The sequence below is a fragment of the Ascidiella aspersa genome, chromosome 1 (assembly GCF_963924565.1).
Source record: "Ascidiella aspersa chromosome 1, kaAscAspe10.2, whole genome shotgun sequence".
Taxonomy (NCBI): Eukaryota; Metazoa; Chordata; class Ascidiacea; order Phlebobranchia; family Ascidiidae; genus Ascidiella; species Ascidiella aspersa.
This window is the reverse complement of record NC_139447.1, coordinates 40,266,596-40,283,507: the sequence shown is the minus strand read 5'-3', so window position 1 is coordinate 40,283,507 and position 16,912 is coordinate 40,266,596. Positions and strand designations below refer to the sequence as shown.

The 16,912-nt window shown below is 33.3% G+C and overlaps 2 protein-coding genes and 1 non-coding gene across 3 annotated transcripts; 2 read left to right on the top strand and 1 right to left on the bottom strand.

Annotated features, from left to right (window-relative positions):
* Positions 1–2,107: 2,107 nt before the first annotated feature.
* LOC146170492 (sugar transporter SWEET1-like) lies at positions 2,108–8,092 on the top strand. The gene is made up of 6 exons (XM_083388847.1): positions 2,108–2,237; positions 2,953–3,030; positions 3,316–3,439; positions 4,214–4,375; positions 5,970–6,089; positions 6,489–8,092. The coding sequence occupies exons 1-6, from the start codon at positions 2,170–2,172 to the stop codon at positions 6,576–6,578; spliced, it is 642 nt and encodes a 213-aa protein (XP_083244973.1). The 5' UTR covers positions 2,108–2,169; the 3' UTR covers positions 6,579–8,092.
* Positions 8,093–9,659: 1,567 nt separating this feature from the next.
* Positions 9,660–15,568, bottom strand: LOC146170490 (potassium channel subfamily K member 2-like). The gene is made up of 6 exons (XM_083389186.1): positions 15,371–15,568; positions 14,940–15,054; positions 14,534–14,688; positions 13,828–14,008; positions 13,083–13,205; positions 9,660–11,649 (listed from the first exon to the last, which is right to left on the bottom strand). Exons 1-6 carry the CDS (start codon positions 15,566–15,568, stop codon positions 11,507–11,509), a joined length of 915 nt encoding a protein of 304 aa, XP_083245312.1. The 3' UTR covers positions 9,660–11,506.
* On the top strand, positions 15,280–15,353 carry Trnat-ggu (transfer RNA threonine (anticodon GGU)). Its single transcript has one exon. It is a non-coding gene; the product is annotated as a tRNA-Thr (tRNA).
* Positions 15,569–16,912: the final 1,344 nt, after the last annotated feature.

The following is a 16,912-nucleotide window of genomic DNA, read 5'->3' as shown; positions in this document are numbered from 1 at the left end:
AGTGACGTCACACATCTGGTACAACTACAAATACCGATATTAATCGAAAGGTCAGCGACACAACGACCGCGTGGACGATCCGATATTATCGGGAAAAAACATTTTTGTGCTTTGGCGTGCAAATATAATGCCATCGGTATAACGGTACTTTAAAAAAATTTTTTTCAAATGGTTTGAAAAAATATTTTAATATTGCAAGTTTTCAAATATGACGAAGCGATATAACAAGTTTTTAAGCAGCGTCAAATATTTCAGTTTATTTTCTACAACAATCACATCAACATTACGCCGCTGACTTTCAAGGTTTTTTATATTTTTTTGCGCTTTCATACCAACTTGCAGCCCGCTTGTTCCATCACAATGCCACGTATTATTCCATCACAATGCAACTTGTATGTTACCAACATTTTACTTAGTTACGATATTATTGTTTATTTTTGTTTGTTTTTCTAGTTGCTACCTGATTTTTTACTTACGACGTGATTGTTGAAATCGCACAAACGTTGCTAAATACTCACTACCACAAAGCACAACTAGCTTCACATTTCATATATTCAAGTTTTTCGCCAACTTTTCGCCTTCTGCTCATAGTTATCGTTATAGTTATACTCATAGTTATACGTTATAGTTATATGCCCGCTGCTTTCTGTGCGTCAAAGTGCGACATCTTTTGACCGGAGAACTCTGTTCTCTGCAAATGTAGATTTTTATTGCTTACGTCACAGGTGATGGCGTAATTGGTGAAGTGTCGCCAGAGGGCGTTGTTGCAATCAGTTGCCGTGGCATTTTCACTCTGCATTTCTTCGATAAAGCCCCACTTTTCATTCAGCGCCAAAAATGTTTATTGTTTGTGGCTCTATTTTTTAAATAATTGAAACTTGTCAGATAGTGCGTTTTAAATCCTCATCATCGCTACTTCCATTATGTCTTTTCGTTGGGTCTAAGCTCAGTTTATTCGGAAGCTGTTGGCACCGACAGGGTTGACCCCAGTATGACGTCGTGAACAGTTTCCTCAAATGTTCGGCTGTTTTATTTGTGCAGCAAGAACCATTTGTATTTTAGAGCAAATTAAACACCGGTTTCCTTCTGTCTTCGCATCTGCTTTTGCTTAATGTTTTGCGATGGTGGCTTCTTCTGGTGCTATCGCGCTTTCAACGTTCGATCTCGACCAAATACAAATCCAATCCTTCGAATCCGATCTTGATTGTGGGATGTTGAAATATTGATTCCGTAATAACATACATTTGCTCAAACAAAAAAGTTTATGTCCGATTCTTCACACCTTATTCCAATCCTTTATTCAATGACGTCATTGATATACCAAACAAGGAAATTTGATAAAATATAAACATTAGGAGGTAATTTTGTCCATGTTATTATGTCAAAGTTTGCTTTAGGACTTAAGGGCTGTTTTCACTACAGCTGCACTGAGGACGTAAAAATCGCTTCAAAACAACGTTTTTTTTTCAGTTGCACGGGCTTGACTTTAGCAAAGCGTGAAACGCTCGCCACAATAGAATTTAAATGCAAATTACGCTTTGCTAAGCTCAGTGCAGCTGTAGTGTAAACGGGTCTTAAAGCTTGAATTACTTTCGGTTGTTGAACTACTATTTTCTGATAAATTAATCTTTTCAGGGCCGAAATGAACAAGTTAATATGCTATCCAATCAGCGCCGATACAACCCTAGTATCGTACAACCACCTAGTATCGTGTATCGGCTCCGATCCGATCCGATATTATCGGGTATCGCTAGACGCTAATAGAGAGTAATCAGTTGGTTTTATTCGTTCAACTTCGAAGTGAAGCTTATTTTTATTTTTGCCACATCACAGCTGCAACAGCGCCCCCAAGTGGTTGCTTGCACATTGTTGTTGCTAGGAAGTAATTTTACGTCAGGTGCCAAAGTAAACGGATAAATTATATTCATTTCTATTTACTCTAAACGCTACATTATTTCGTTTTTAATGAAAATTACTAGCAAAATTAAATTAAATGAGCAATACAAATGTATCACCACTTTAAAATTTGCCCAAAGCACAAATGTACAAGTATATAATTCTGCATTACATTTTTTTACTTACTTATTATCTCCAGCTTACGTTTTACAAAAAATTTAAAGAAAATTGGAAAATTTATTTCAAAAAATTTGAAGAAAAATAACTGTGGAAATGGATTTTATCGCCTTGTTCTCCAATGGATGCATCATTTCCACTATTATTATGTTTGCAACCGGAATGTAAGTTTAAAGTTTTAGTTTTGCAAAGTGTATCAGTATTATGTTCAATCTCAAGTCTGCATTCCTTGGCAAGCACACACCAAAACACCTTAGACGGCGCTGGTTTAGAACCCTACCACAGCGTTCAAACAATTATTAAATCAACGCACATTATTTGAGTTAGGGTGTGAGTGTCAAGTATTACTATATTCATTATTTAATGATAATACTTGACCCACCCTAACCCAAAACGCACTCTACCCCAAATAATGTGCATTGTGGTAGGATTCTAGACCAGCGCTCTTTAGACTTTTTAATCCTAAATTCCAATAAAAGGTTAAATGGAGGTGTTTATATTGCTAACAATATTAGGGTTAGGGTGCAAGTTTGGGAGGGTCAAGCATTATTATTACATTTATTCTACATATTTCTTTTACAATTTTAACTTTGATAACCCATTTTGTTACTGATAAATAAATGGATTCTAAAGCAATGTTAAAAAACTTGCTGGTCCACTTGTCATGCTTTCCACAATCGATAATAACAAACATTGTCATGAAATACAGCATCAAACGAAATCAGCGTATTTAGGTTTCAAAAAAAATTTTGTCACTGTACGTCCGCCAAGAAAATACTCCACATCAGTACGAACAAACTACTTTTATTCTAAATTATAATTCAAGTTTTCCAAAAGTATATAATTCCGTTGTTATTTTAAATTTATTTTATTTTGCAGACCACAATGTATCCAAATTGTGAAACAAAAGAAAACGGGAAATATTCCATTTTTGCCTTATTTAATGACCAATGCAAAGTAAGTGACACATTTAAAAGCTTTATTTTAAAGCTGATCTTGCCTTACAAATGAACTCTATGTACAAGTTGTGAAACCAAATGCATAAGATCAAGGATAGATCTACCAACAGCAAGAAATTATTAATATGCATGATACCAATTTAATAACAAAATAAACAACAAAATACTAAAACACACTGCATTTGATAAAAAGTTTATAAAAGGACCACATATACATTTGCTATGTTTTCTGTGTTTTTTACAATAAATATATGAAAAAACAAAATTTATCGTATATTTCCAGCAATGTTTCGTGGATAATCTATGGATTGTTGTCGAACAATTTCACTGTTATTTTTGTGAATGTGATTGGTGCCTGCCTTCAGTCTATCTACATGGCAATCCACACGTTCTATGCAGATAACAAGGTACATAAAATAAATGCTAATAGCTTAGAACAATATAAGTTCATCACTATCAATGGCAGGTCAGCGAACAAAGCGTTTTTCTATTAATTCAAACATCTAATGTTTTAGTTTTATGGAGCTGGTCTAGATCCTAACATAGAGTTAAACGATTATTAAGCAACGCACAATATCTGGGTTAGGGTGTCGGTTATTACTCGGGTGAGGGTTGGCCAGGAAACATTATATTTATTATTTAAAAATAATACTTGACCCACCCTAACCCGAAACCCTAACCGGCACCCTAACCCAAATAATGCTTGTTGTAGTAGGATTCTAGACCAGTGTCAGTTTTCTAATATGGTTTGATAACTTATTTTATAACAGTTTAGTAAGTATACCACTTTAGTGACTGATTGCAACATATTCAATGTATCTGGAGAAAAATGTTATTTTCCTATTGCGATTATAAAACATTTTTTTAGATAAGTTTATTGTATCATTTTGATTATTTTATTTAAATCTTATTCATAAAATAAAATTTTACAAATGAGTTTTGGAATAACTGAAAGTATTATTTTGTAGCTTGTGTAACCTTTAAGAAATACAAGGAAGTGCAAAGTTTCATTTAAGTATATGTAAAAAAATCATGTTTTCTTTGGTATTAGAATTTGTATTTTGGCATGCTATTAAGGAAAAACTGAGAGAATGGTTTGGTAACTCAAAATGCTTTAAAAACAGTTTTTATCAAGCAGTTCATATTTTTCAGGCATCAAACACTCTTTTTATGTTTTTCAGAGAAAGCAGCTTATTCAGTCCGCTACGGCTTTTGTGATGATATATGTTGGTAATTATATCATTAAAAACATGTTTGAAGACAGTGCAATGAGCCTCACTGTGGCCGGGTTTGTCTGCTGCATAATCACAATACTAATGTTTGCGTCGCCTCTGGCACAAATTGTAAGTTTATAGATTCAGAAGCCTTATAATGCATTTACTGATGTTTAGTGTCTAATTGACTTTTAAATTATTTTGCCAAATTACCTCCTATATGTTATACTTGTCTGTGGAATGCAGGCTGAAGTCTAATACAAACGCAATGTTAGTCGGAATAAAATGAGTTAGAATACAATGCGAGAAGGGCCACGTTGCTGACTATGTATTAATAGTTTCTCATTTTTGTGACTATAGTACTAATTACAATCGATTTGGGCTTGGTTTAGTCAGAACTGTCACCTCAAGGCTGAGGACTCTTATGCGATCAGCATGCCGCAAACGATGGATGCGACACACAATACAGGATAAAATATATAAAACAATTTAGTTTGGCAAACTTTATCAACCGTAGCAAACGATTTTAAAATCCTAATTCTTTTGTCAGCACAGATTTTAAAACTATGCAGAACTTTTCTTTTTTCTAAACGTCAATTTGGACTATTTGAAAAAAGTTGACTTTAACTTAAATTACTTTGTAAAAAACACCCATTCCTGAATAAAACTGCAAAAAACAGGAATAAAACTGCGAAAAACAGTTGTAAACATTTTGTGATTCAGCAGCCTTTTAAACAATGTCCTTTTTTAGGCAGATACAAAAACAAACAGTTGTATTAATTTTGACCTAATGAGGAAATATTTTGTGATGGCTTGTCACTATTGAAACACATGTTGTCTTTAAACAGTGTTACTTGAATTACATTTAGAGAACGACTGATATACATTTTCAGACCGGTACAGAATACTTTTGTGTCCCTGAGTGATATATAGACAGTCAAATTTGAATTGATTAAAAAGAAAATTCAAATAACATTTCAGTTTATCTACCTATGGTTATTATTATTAACTCGGCACGGTGCTAAAGCTAAACCAAACAAAAAAACAGGAAATTAGTTTAATTTTTAGAAAAAAAAGTGACATTTTTTATTGTAGATGTAGACCAAATATCAGCCACAATTTAATGATACCGATATGTCTGTAGAAGCAACGTATTATTGGTGACTTATATATCGAGCTCTAATCACATTGATATCAGTTGTAATATAAATATTGCATCCAATTGTACAAATATCAATCTTCCGTGTGTATATATGTCAGGCCTTTATTGTTTTTAATACTATTAGTCACAAAGCACCTTTAATTATGTGCGATGTGCTTTTTTTATCCGTTTATCTGAAACACTTTCGGAAGTAAGGAATCTCACGCAGGAAAAAAAGATTTTTGCTTTTGTATCAGATGATGCTAGGCCTGTTTATAAATTTAAAAAAATGATTTTATGTTTTTTGTAAACGGCCTCAACATTTATTCATTTTTGTAGTTCTGAAAGTGTGTATCATTAGCAATTTAGGAAACCATTCAACTTTGGTTTAATTTAAATTGTCGCATATCAACGACTTGCTCTCTGAGTCTAAACCTAATAAATTAAACAACCTAAATTGCCGAGTAGATGTCAATCAACATCGCTCAGAGTGAATTTCGCTCACATTGGAGAGCCGATGAGTGCAAAATCCCAATAGTACTTATTTACCTTCTTTGTTTTAAACCTCTCGTACATTTGCAGAGCAACGTTATAGCAGAAAGGTCGACTGCCACAATCTCGTTCCCACTTACAGTTGCTTCGTTTGTTTGTGCCGGAATGTGGACATTATTTGGACTTGTAATCCGTGACAACTTTATTGTGGTAAGCTCACTTAAACCAGTGGTCCTTGAAATTCTTTCTTGCTGCCAAAAAAATGAAACTATCAATAATTCAAAACATAATTTGCAAAAACTGAAAAACCGAGCGGATTGAATGTAAAAAGATGGGTTTACGTGTTTAGAAGCCCAGTAAAATTAATTCAAAACATGAATATAGACAAACTTAAAAAGCTTGACAATTTTATAAAGCTAACTAAAAGTCTTAATAAATATTTTTTTAATGTTTCTGTTTTATAATAATCAAGTCAAAAAAGTGACGTAAATATCCTTTCCATGGTTTTCAATTAATACAGTTATTCCAGATCAAAGGTTATATTAGTTTATAGTTAATAGAAATAAATTTGAACAGCATTGAAATATTGGAGTTAATATTATTTCGCAGGTTCCAAATATCCTCGGAGTGCTCACAAGTGTTGCAAGATTTTTATTGTTTGCCAAGTTTCCAACTCAACCGTTAATTCTCCCCAAATAAAGAGCTGGGGATGTTACTTGCAATAACTTTAAGGTTGTGTCCTACATTTGCGTTTTACGTTTTTTCTTGTTAAGCAGTAAGTAATAATTTGTGGTGCAAGCTTTATCGGCGCTTTTTTTACAATTCAAAACTTTAGACCAGGGGTCGGCAGCTACGGTGGGTGGGCCGGATCTGGCCCGTCAAGTCAAAGAAAAACAATTATTTTGCCGCCTATTTGAAAAAATAGACACGAGTCCATTTCACATACTTTTTGACTACTTTAACTACGTAAGTGCTTTGCGCCAACACTTTACCTCCTTAAATGTAATGAAACACGTCTTCAAGTGCCAAAAAAATCCGGTACCCGCCTGATTCACAGTTGTTCTAACATTTTAATAACTTATTGTGCAGCCCGCAGACACCTTTCTAGTTTGGTTTAGGCCCGCGACTAGAAAAAGGTTGCCGACCCCTGCTTAAAACTCTTAAGATTCTTAGATTTAAAAATATGTTAGTGTTCCACAACCCAGCCACAAGCAATAATCTGGTCGCCATTTGAGTTGGCTGGACCGCTGACTGCAGTATTGATGTGGTTAGATTTCATAAAATTGACATAAACACTTTTTCGAACACATAGCGATAATCACTTCTTCCTATTTTTGACAACCGATGCCCGAAATCAATTTTTTTATACATTGAATATAGTAATAATTGAAATAATAGAATATTATGGAGATTGTTTGAATTTTTGAGAAAAAATCAATAATTCGAAAAAAGATTTCTCATGCTTTATATTTTGGTCGTCGCAAAATAAGGTTAAGAAATGTCGATAAAGACAAAACATCAAAATACTCCTGAAAACTTTTGTGTAATTACTGAAAACATAAAATGTTATTCTTTACCATGATGCTTTTTGAAGGTTCGTGTAAGGTTAAATACTATTCAATAAAACCTGAATATATATGCGTTAAAACATAGTACGTTTGCATTTTAAAACTGACCAGTTATGCTTGATGTTAGTTGTCAATTGTTAAAAATGTTTCTTTGCTAGCAACATTATTATCTTACTTTCCCCATCTACTTCTATTAGAAAGGAAACATCAGCTGTTAAAGTCCGGTTCATCCACTTTTTACTTTGTTACTTAAAAAACGCTCTACAAAGATATTATTATACTGTCTTGCCATTGAACAAATGTGTGGTTTTAAAAAGCACCTTTTTCTACTGTGTTTTGTTATTGTGCAAAGATTTTTTACAGAAAGCAGTATGTACTTGGTTACTCTTGCTCTTTTTGCAATTTTATTTTTTGTGACTTTTACCAACCACTGGTTTCTTAAACTATCTACTGTATATTTCGTTTTATCGTTTACCTGAATATATAGAATATACTCGTCATTTTAGATGCAATATGCAGATTAAGTAAATTTTGCTGAATTTTCATGTTTGTGTTTTTGTGACCAGAAACGCCTTTTGTTACTGTTATTTACTTAAAACGAGACTCTATTGGTTTTCCTTTTTATTCATACACAGAAAGACGCAGCGTGGTGGAATGCTTTGTAGTAAATAACGGTTTCAGCTTTTCGGATGAGACTATTTGGCGTGTGTGGTTATTTTTTTGCATAGATTTTGAGAAATTATTGATTATTTAAGAGGTGACCTATGTTTTTTTCGCATGTTTTTTTTTTTTGAGATGAATAATTTAAATTTTCCCCACTAAACTTCGGTTAAAAAAGGCGCATCATTACGTTCTTATTTCTAAAAATAAGGATTTGGGAAGGTCAAATATTTGCTTGCTTCGTTATCGTCACAAAAAGTGATAATCAGGTGAAATATGCGATTCGAACAACTCAGTTGGCCCGAGGAAATGCAAGTTGGCTAATATGAATGTTGCCAGGGTTACCTATAATGTGGGATAGAAAACTGTAACTGACTACAACTTTATTCAATGACCAGCTAAGATAGGTGGATGTACCTTAATTTTATTACTTTCGCCCGATTAAACATAAGAATATTTATGTCAGAAGTGTTACAATAAAGGTCACCCAAAGTTGTGGCGGTCGTTATTTTACAAGTAGGAATGTCTGATGATATCGCATTGACTTGGTGCGATTTCAACCTTGAAAGGTGAATTCATCAAAGGTTAGTGTTTAAACAGCTCTGTGTATTTTTATAAGTGGGATGCCGAATCCTATATCAAATGACGTCATTGATGTGGCATAATGAGCAGAATTGGTCAACTTCCGATGTTAATGGTAATTGTTTCCAGGGTATAACGCTCAAATTTTTGGTGCTACACTGTTTATTTTTGTACTCGGGGAAGTGCGGAACCCATGGGGATCAATGGAACACTGGCATATTGCGCCCCCTGTTTATTTTCAATCATTCAAGCCGTGATGTGCAATCAACCGCAGTAAATCCACCTTGCAAAATAAATTTATCAAACACAGTAGGTTAACAACAACTGATGATAACTAGGAATTTTGCCACGTTACAATTACATCTACTTTGCTAGTTTTAGCATAGTTATGACGTCATTCTGTACCGGAACGCGATAATTTTGTCCAAAATATCGGGTATCAGTCCAAAAAGTGATGTTGTATAATCTCTAATTTTTACAGTAAGTGACACGTTTAATAGTATTCTTGTGTTTTGGCCATAAATTTAGTTTACCCTACACCCTATCCAAGTACCCATATATAAGTTTTAAAATCCAACTGAAGGTTACAAGTTGCAATAAGAAAGAGGGGGGCATTTTTGTGCATTAGGCCAGGGGTGTCCAACATGAGGCACGCGTGTCAATCAAATATACTAAATTCGATATTCAGCCAATTGCCATTGTTTATTCAAAATATAAAACCATCGCGGCTATTACAACAACCAACAATTACTTATGATATTATAACATTATACTGTAGTGGAGGCTAGCTTTCACATAATTATAAAGCTTGGTGTAAAGAAGCAAAAGTTAGCTCACCGACAGACACTTGGATGCGGTAATGTGCATTGCTACTGCACAGCTTACAGCCTTGCAAGCAGTTTGGTCAATTATATATGGTTTGATTGACAAAATAAACAAATGTTTTTCATGTGTAAATAAAAGTTTTTTGTTGTTGTAAAATAGCGATATGTTCTACATTTATTTCCTAACTAGAAGTATGCTGACCGACAGACTGACGTTGTAACTCGCTAAACCATCGACAGCGAAAACAAGATATTTTTAAGCCACTCACAATGTTTGTTAAGCATAGTACTATGTCGTAACAACAGGTTTCTCAATACCGACGATAAAGAATGTTACAGTGTGAGCAATCGATGAAAAATGTTGCAACGACAAGTGCTGAATTCAGTGAACAGGCGAGTACGTGGGTGGCGATAAAACCCAAAGTGCAATGGTATTTGCAACCAACCAAAACACATTAACTAAAAGGACGACCTAAAACATAAAAATCTGCATTTAAAGAGGTATTTACTGCTTCCAAAAAAACGTAATAAATTGGAAAAAAAATACTCCTATTCTACAGTGTAAGTGTGTCACTATGAACAGTAAATAAACTTTAAAATGACAATAATGCTTACAATAATTTTGCTACTGAGGCAAGAAAAAAGTTATTAACGGGAAGAAATGTACAAATGTGTTAAAACGCGTGCATTGAAATTAAAGTACATTAACACTTTTGTTTGCATACAACAAGTACCTAGCATCGCCCAACAAAACTGTTTCCTAGCACAGTTTTACCTGAAGTGGTATTTTACAAACATAAGTTGCACATTACAAAAATAATATTTTTGACAACATCTAACTACTTTATATAAGAGGCTGTACAAATATCTAAATACATTTTTACATTTTATGTTAGCGGCAAGGTATGTAAAAGGGTGAAATATTGTAAATCTGTACCATTTCTTATTATTGCAACACCTTGTGGAATCAAATATAAGAAGCTAAAAATACAACAAAGTAAAGAAAGCAATGTAATAAAACGTAAAAAGCAAAGAGGTGTTTAAAGCATATTAAAGCAATATGAGAAAGCAGTGTGTAAAGCTGGTAAATAACTGGCAGGATAAGAGCAAAGGACCAGAGCTTAATCTGTAAAACGGAAAACGACCAGTCAAATATTTCCGCCATTTCCTGCTTATTAAATAGAACTGAACGACGGCGCCGACATTTTAACTGGAATTCTGTTCTGGTAATTAACTTAGCAGCATACAGTCATAACAAATATCATTTTTGAATAATAACAGTTCACATTATTCCTCGTATCAACATAATGCCGCATTGTCTTGCAATGATTTCGTAATAATGTAAAAAGAGGCATAACATATTTAATTAAAACAAATATATAGGACTGTAACAATATGATTAATTGAAAAAACTTAAAGAAGGCAAGTAAGTGAAATGTGAATGCAGTATAAGTTGGCAAGGTGTGGATGGTTAAATGGAATGATTCATCTTAAGTGGTTGTGAAAATGTGTGTGATCAATATACAAATACAGAAAAACGTAATATTAAACTAAAAAGCAATGAGTAATCTGTGAAAAAATATTTAAAAATGAGCATATTTCCCTGTATTAAAGCCATTCACATCTGCAATACTTTTAAAAATATGTGAAAAACAAATCATGCCAATGGTTTACAAACTTGAAAAAAAAAATTTGCTACATAAAGACCAACGTAAAATTAACTAATATATAGTGATTTTTTTAGAGTTGAGATCAATTGCTTTGCTTAGTTTGATTTGCTTATTTTCAGTTGGGTATAGTACCAAACACTTTTATACACTGGTCCCCTATGACTGTTTCATGGAAAAAAACATTAAGCATTTTTGCTTTAAAATGCAGTTAATGCAACGCCTACATTATTCTGGTAAATTAATAATTACGATCAAAACTTGTAACTTTCCATTCCTGGTTTAGTATCAGTAATCATATAAGATCGTTCAGTTTTCGTCGATTCCTAACGCTTGTTCGCAGTAATGCTGAGTCGCTCTTGGACTTCATTTGCCTCGTCATCATTTTCAATTCCCTCCATAACCCCATCTGGTGGAACGTAATCCGATTTTATTCTGCTTTCAGCTTTATTTGAGCGGTTCCCGATAGCTAAAACAAACAAGAAAATTAGTATTTGTAAATAACGACAAAATACCTATTCATAGGTTTGTTACCTGACTTTCTACCAATTAGAAAAATATTTTAAAAACTTCTTTATTTCAAAAAATGATTTCTGTAGCCCAAAGGCCTTACATTTAAGACAAAAGTTTAGAGAAGCATTAAAACATATTATCATTTGTCTTTATTCTTAATTCAAGAAACCTATGTTTATAGTAAAATAATTTAAACAAGGCTTAGTAAAACAAACCAGGCCAATTCAGGCTTAGTTTTATTTGAAATTTACAATTGTTCATAGAAAAATTTAAGTTTTATAATTAAAAAAACTAAAAAAAACTTTAGAGTATAAAACATAAAACCATGAGCTTTCAAATTGAATTTAAAAGTAGTTTAAAATTACAAGCAACCTTTTAGTAATAAAGCAACAGGATTTACATCAAACATACTTGGGTCAGGGGTAAATGAGCTTGGCGAAAAACAAAATTACAATATTTCCTTTCTGGAAACATTTTTAAGTTTCAATAAAAATGCCAAGTACAAATTTTTACATTAATCAAGGAATGAGGTATTGCAGAAGGATTTATTAGTTTTAGCGAATATTCTGGCTCAACTATTTCAATAAAATAACTAAAAATACAGTGTTTTGTTCTAATATTTTGCATGTTGTTTCTAAGTCACTGCTGATGCCATTATAAAAAAGTGACCTTCAATAAAATACAAACCTTAGCGAATTCCAATTAAACACTTGGAATTGTGTTTACATATTTGGGTCAAACTTATTGCAATAAACAAATGTTTATTGTCAAACTAGTAAAAAAATGTCAAAACTTGGATAAAAATAAAAACCAAACAGCCAAGTAAATCAAAACAAGTTAGAGAACAGCCAACTAAATCAACTCTGTATAAAACAAACACTCCACAGCACAATATCTTGAGGTTAGTTTCGTACTCGCATTAAACAAAAGTTGCAAAACTCGCAGGCACAGGTTCCATACCATTCCTCACTGTCACTATCACTACTATGGTCATATTGCCTCGGCAGCAACTGAGCTGCTTGACGTGATGCCCCAATTTTGTCCATGATATCTATGCTCTTGCGAGCTAAGTACGAATCTGAAACTAATGTTTGAGGAGATTTATTTGCTAATTTTTTACATTTTTTTTATTTACCACTCACATATCCAACAGCACTCCTGTAATGTTGGACAGAACATTCATAACGCAAGTTAGAGGCAGTTGTAACTGATTTAAAATGACAGTTTAATCAATTCACCATAGAAAAATTTCTTAATTTTGAAAAGCCGGAATAAATTGAGTTATATGTGAAAACAGTTTTCCATTTTTGTTGGTAAGATAGAAAGCAAGAGCAGTTTAAAAGGCATTTCAAGTTTAAAATGAACAGACGGTAATTTTCCAGTACGTACCGTGTTGCTTCATCCTGTCCGATATTATATTAACGAATGTTGCCATGAACGCAAGTCCGAACAATATCCAGAAATAAACCATGACTCTGTACAAAGAGATATACGTCCTGTCAGGGTTGTCACCTAAAAAATAAAAAAACACTTTCTACAAAACAATAATAGCACAACCTAACAATCGCCTTTATTACATAAGCCTAAAAAAATAAATAAATAGCCAATTAAAATTTCTACAGCACACTTGAGAATCTGTTGAAGGACCAATTTGAAAAAAATTGTTTAATAACACGGTTATGTCTATAGCAAAATAATAATCTTAGTCAATTGGTATTTTGCTTTTACATTAGCGACAAGGAAACACAAGAAATATACTTGTTACACTTCATTGGGTCCTGTACCATGTAAAATACTAAATATGAAATAATAATCTTATTGCAAGGTATCCTACAAATAACTAACACAGTGGTTCCCAACCAGGAAGCCATTTCTAACATTAACTGGTGTCAGATTTTTCAAATTCTTATGGATTCCCGTTTTTCTCTATTGGTAAGCTTCTGGTTACATTAGTTTGCATAAGATTGGAGCGCAGCAAATTAAAAATGCTTTTTCTAGCTTTTGTTTCAAGTTAGTTTATTCATCACAGTTAACTTGGCGAAAATGTAAGAAAGCATAAACTATTTTAACGTTTTATGCTAGAAATTTGTTGAATGCTGCATTAAGTGACTTTTACAAAACAGTAAAATCTTACCAGCAACATAATCGCCAAATCCAATGGTGGTAAGGGTTATGATTGAGAAGTACATGCTTGTCGTGTAAGGCCACTTCTCCACCGAGCTGAATATGACAGCAGGAATGCAGCAAAACAATGTGAACCCTATCACCCCAAACACACTGAATATAAACACGTTCTTCAACCAGGGTTCCATTTCCTGTAAATAGAGTAATTATATGAAGACCACAACAATTCTTATATTTACAAAGCAAGAAACAAAACCAGTTTTTTTAAACATATTTTTAATAACTTTTTTTGTGAAATTTGTTTTTTATGAAAAGGTTTTGTATTTTTCGTTAACATTTTTCAACATTTATCCAGTGTGATTAGAATAAAAATATAGCACAATAAAAAGTCTTATTTCTTCATATATATTATTGTATGTGTTTGTAAATTTTTTATACTTTGAATTTGCTCTCTTATTATTTTAAATTATGAACAAAACGTGCGACATGCTGTGACTTTAAAACTAGCAACTGTAGGTTATTTTACTAAAGGTTTTAATCAGAATTTTCTTTTGAATTCTATTTGAATAAGATACAGATGATGCTTTTAATAGCAAAATATAGTCATTATATTATAACATTCAAACAAACTGATTTCCGGTTTACTAAGTTCTGTACTTAGTTTAATATTTAAAGGTTTTAATTGAGCAATTCGTTTTTATTTCGAAATTCTTTACCATATTATCGAATCTTGCAGAAATCCGTTTAATTCCGCCTCCAAATAGTTCACCAAATCCACTAAACATAACGGCAAATATTGGGATTCCGAGTAGAGCATAAATAACACAAAACGCCTGGCTTCCGATCGCTGTTGGCGTCATATGGCCGTAACCTGAAACAAGGATTGTGATTTTGAGTAAACCTAGTTTATAAAATAGATACGGGATGAATGCGCATGACAAAACCAAGGCAGGCTAGAAAAACAACTAGCCTGTGGGCTGGTGAGGTTCAAATTTACGACCTTAGGCCATACATTGATCGACAGATTCGTTTAATCTGCGATGACTTTCGGTATATTGTTTTTAGCTTATGTTATTTTAGCAAATATATGTCTTTCAACTCAGTTAATGTTCAAATACTGACCAATAGTCGTTATGATTGTTCCAGAAAAGAACACCGAGCTCTGGAAGTCCCATCGATTTGGACAATTCACTTCACCTCTCAGTGAAATCCCACGCTTGGAATATTCATTCACTTTCTAGAAACATCACTGTTTAACTAAATATACATATTTATAAATATCACGGAACAATAATACATGTGTGAAAAAGTGCAATAACTGTTATTGGCCCTTTTGAAGTCGGTAGAGTGACGGTCCCAACATGGCCGAGGTCGTGAGTTCGACCTCACCATAGGCTAGTTTTACGAACAGGATGCAGCAGGCAACGGTGCTATGGCTGTTTCTCGACTCGCTCCCCTCTGAGCCTGTGTAGCTCAGTTGGTAGAACAACGGTCCCGGTATGACCGAGGTCGTGAGTTCGAACCTCACCACAGGCTGAAATAACATAACTTACCATTATGAAATAATCCATTTGTGTCTTCTCGTCAGTAAAATTATTTTTGGTATAGTTTTTTAAACGCTGCTTAAAAAGTTTTGCTTCTTTGCACTTTGCTACCTCTAGTGGTCGCTCGATTGAGTAAAACACAGCGGCTCCGACAACCAAGTACACAAAGTATCCGATCGTTAAAACAGTGAGTGTCTTTAGTTCCATTATTAAATAATTTATGTATTAGGTATCTTTCACAACACAAAAGTATCCTCAAACAACTATAAGGATATAAAATATTTAAAACATTATTTTAAAATTTGCGTAAAAACTAGAATACCAATATGTTTTTTTATAGCAGAACAACTGGTCCAGATTCCCGCCACATTGGTACCTGGTATAACTTGATTCTTTAAAATAGATGTTTTGACATCATGCTCAACTAAAGCACTTTTTTGGTTCAGTTCTGGTTCGCCTCCTTAAAGTCTTAATAAAAAGGTTAGGAAAATAGGCTTTGATATTTTTACTAAGTCTTACTACAACCATCAGGCTTCAAGGTTCGGAAATAATAAGAACTAAACTGGTTCAAAAAGAACCGGGGGGCAATCTAGAATCCTGCGACATTTATCGTAACACTTACGACGTTGTCAAAGTTCAAATTGTAAGGAAGGCTTAAATATGTAAGAATAAGTATACAATAATAATACTTGACCCACCCGAACCGAACCCCAACTCGGACCCTAACCCAGCTATAGTTAGCAATATAAAAAAATACCCGAACAAAAACGTTGTGGGGTTTTACACCAGCGCGAGATCCGGTTCTGATTTGGTACAAACACTTGGTAATTAGTGGATTGTTTGTTTCCATCTCTTGCCTGAAATATCGGAAAAAATGAAACGAGTAGTTCTACTACAGGGAGTTACCCATGGTTAATCCCATGTTATGAATTCATTGCGTAAAGTAAAATAAACAAACTAAATAAATAAAAGGCAACCAGTGACACTACATACCAAAGAGTTTTTATAAAAAACAAAAACTCTTTGCTATATACACTATGTTTTAAGAGAAAAAAGTATTTTAAGTATTTTTTTATAACGCTTCGAACAATGACTGAATATTAATATTCATAAATATAAATATTAATATTTTAATGTTTTTTGTTTTTTGTTTAGTCTGATTGCTGGCTAGCTTAGGTTGCTTTAAGTAATGTGTAGAAATTTCTGATCGATATCTTGTTTATTTTCGGAGATATTACGCAAATAATTTCGAGCTGCGTATTTCCTTTTGGTGTCTATCGTCTAAAACTTTTAAATTAAATATCTATTTCGCAATGTAAATCAATGACATCCACAGTTAACTGAGCAATCAAATAACATAAAAAACATCTGCGGAGCCGGGTTCGGGACTCGACTTTATTTCATCGGACTCAGGTTGTTTTAAACCGACTCCGCAGCCCTGCTTTAAACTTCGCTGTCTGTTAATAATTTTGCAAGACTGTAGAAGTTACTTTAGCTGTAAATAATTTGCAACAAAAGTTTATGAATTAAAAGTAAGTTGTTTCGTGACTT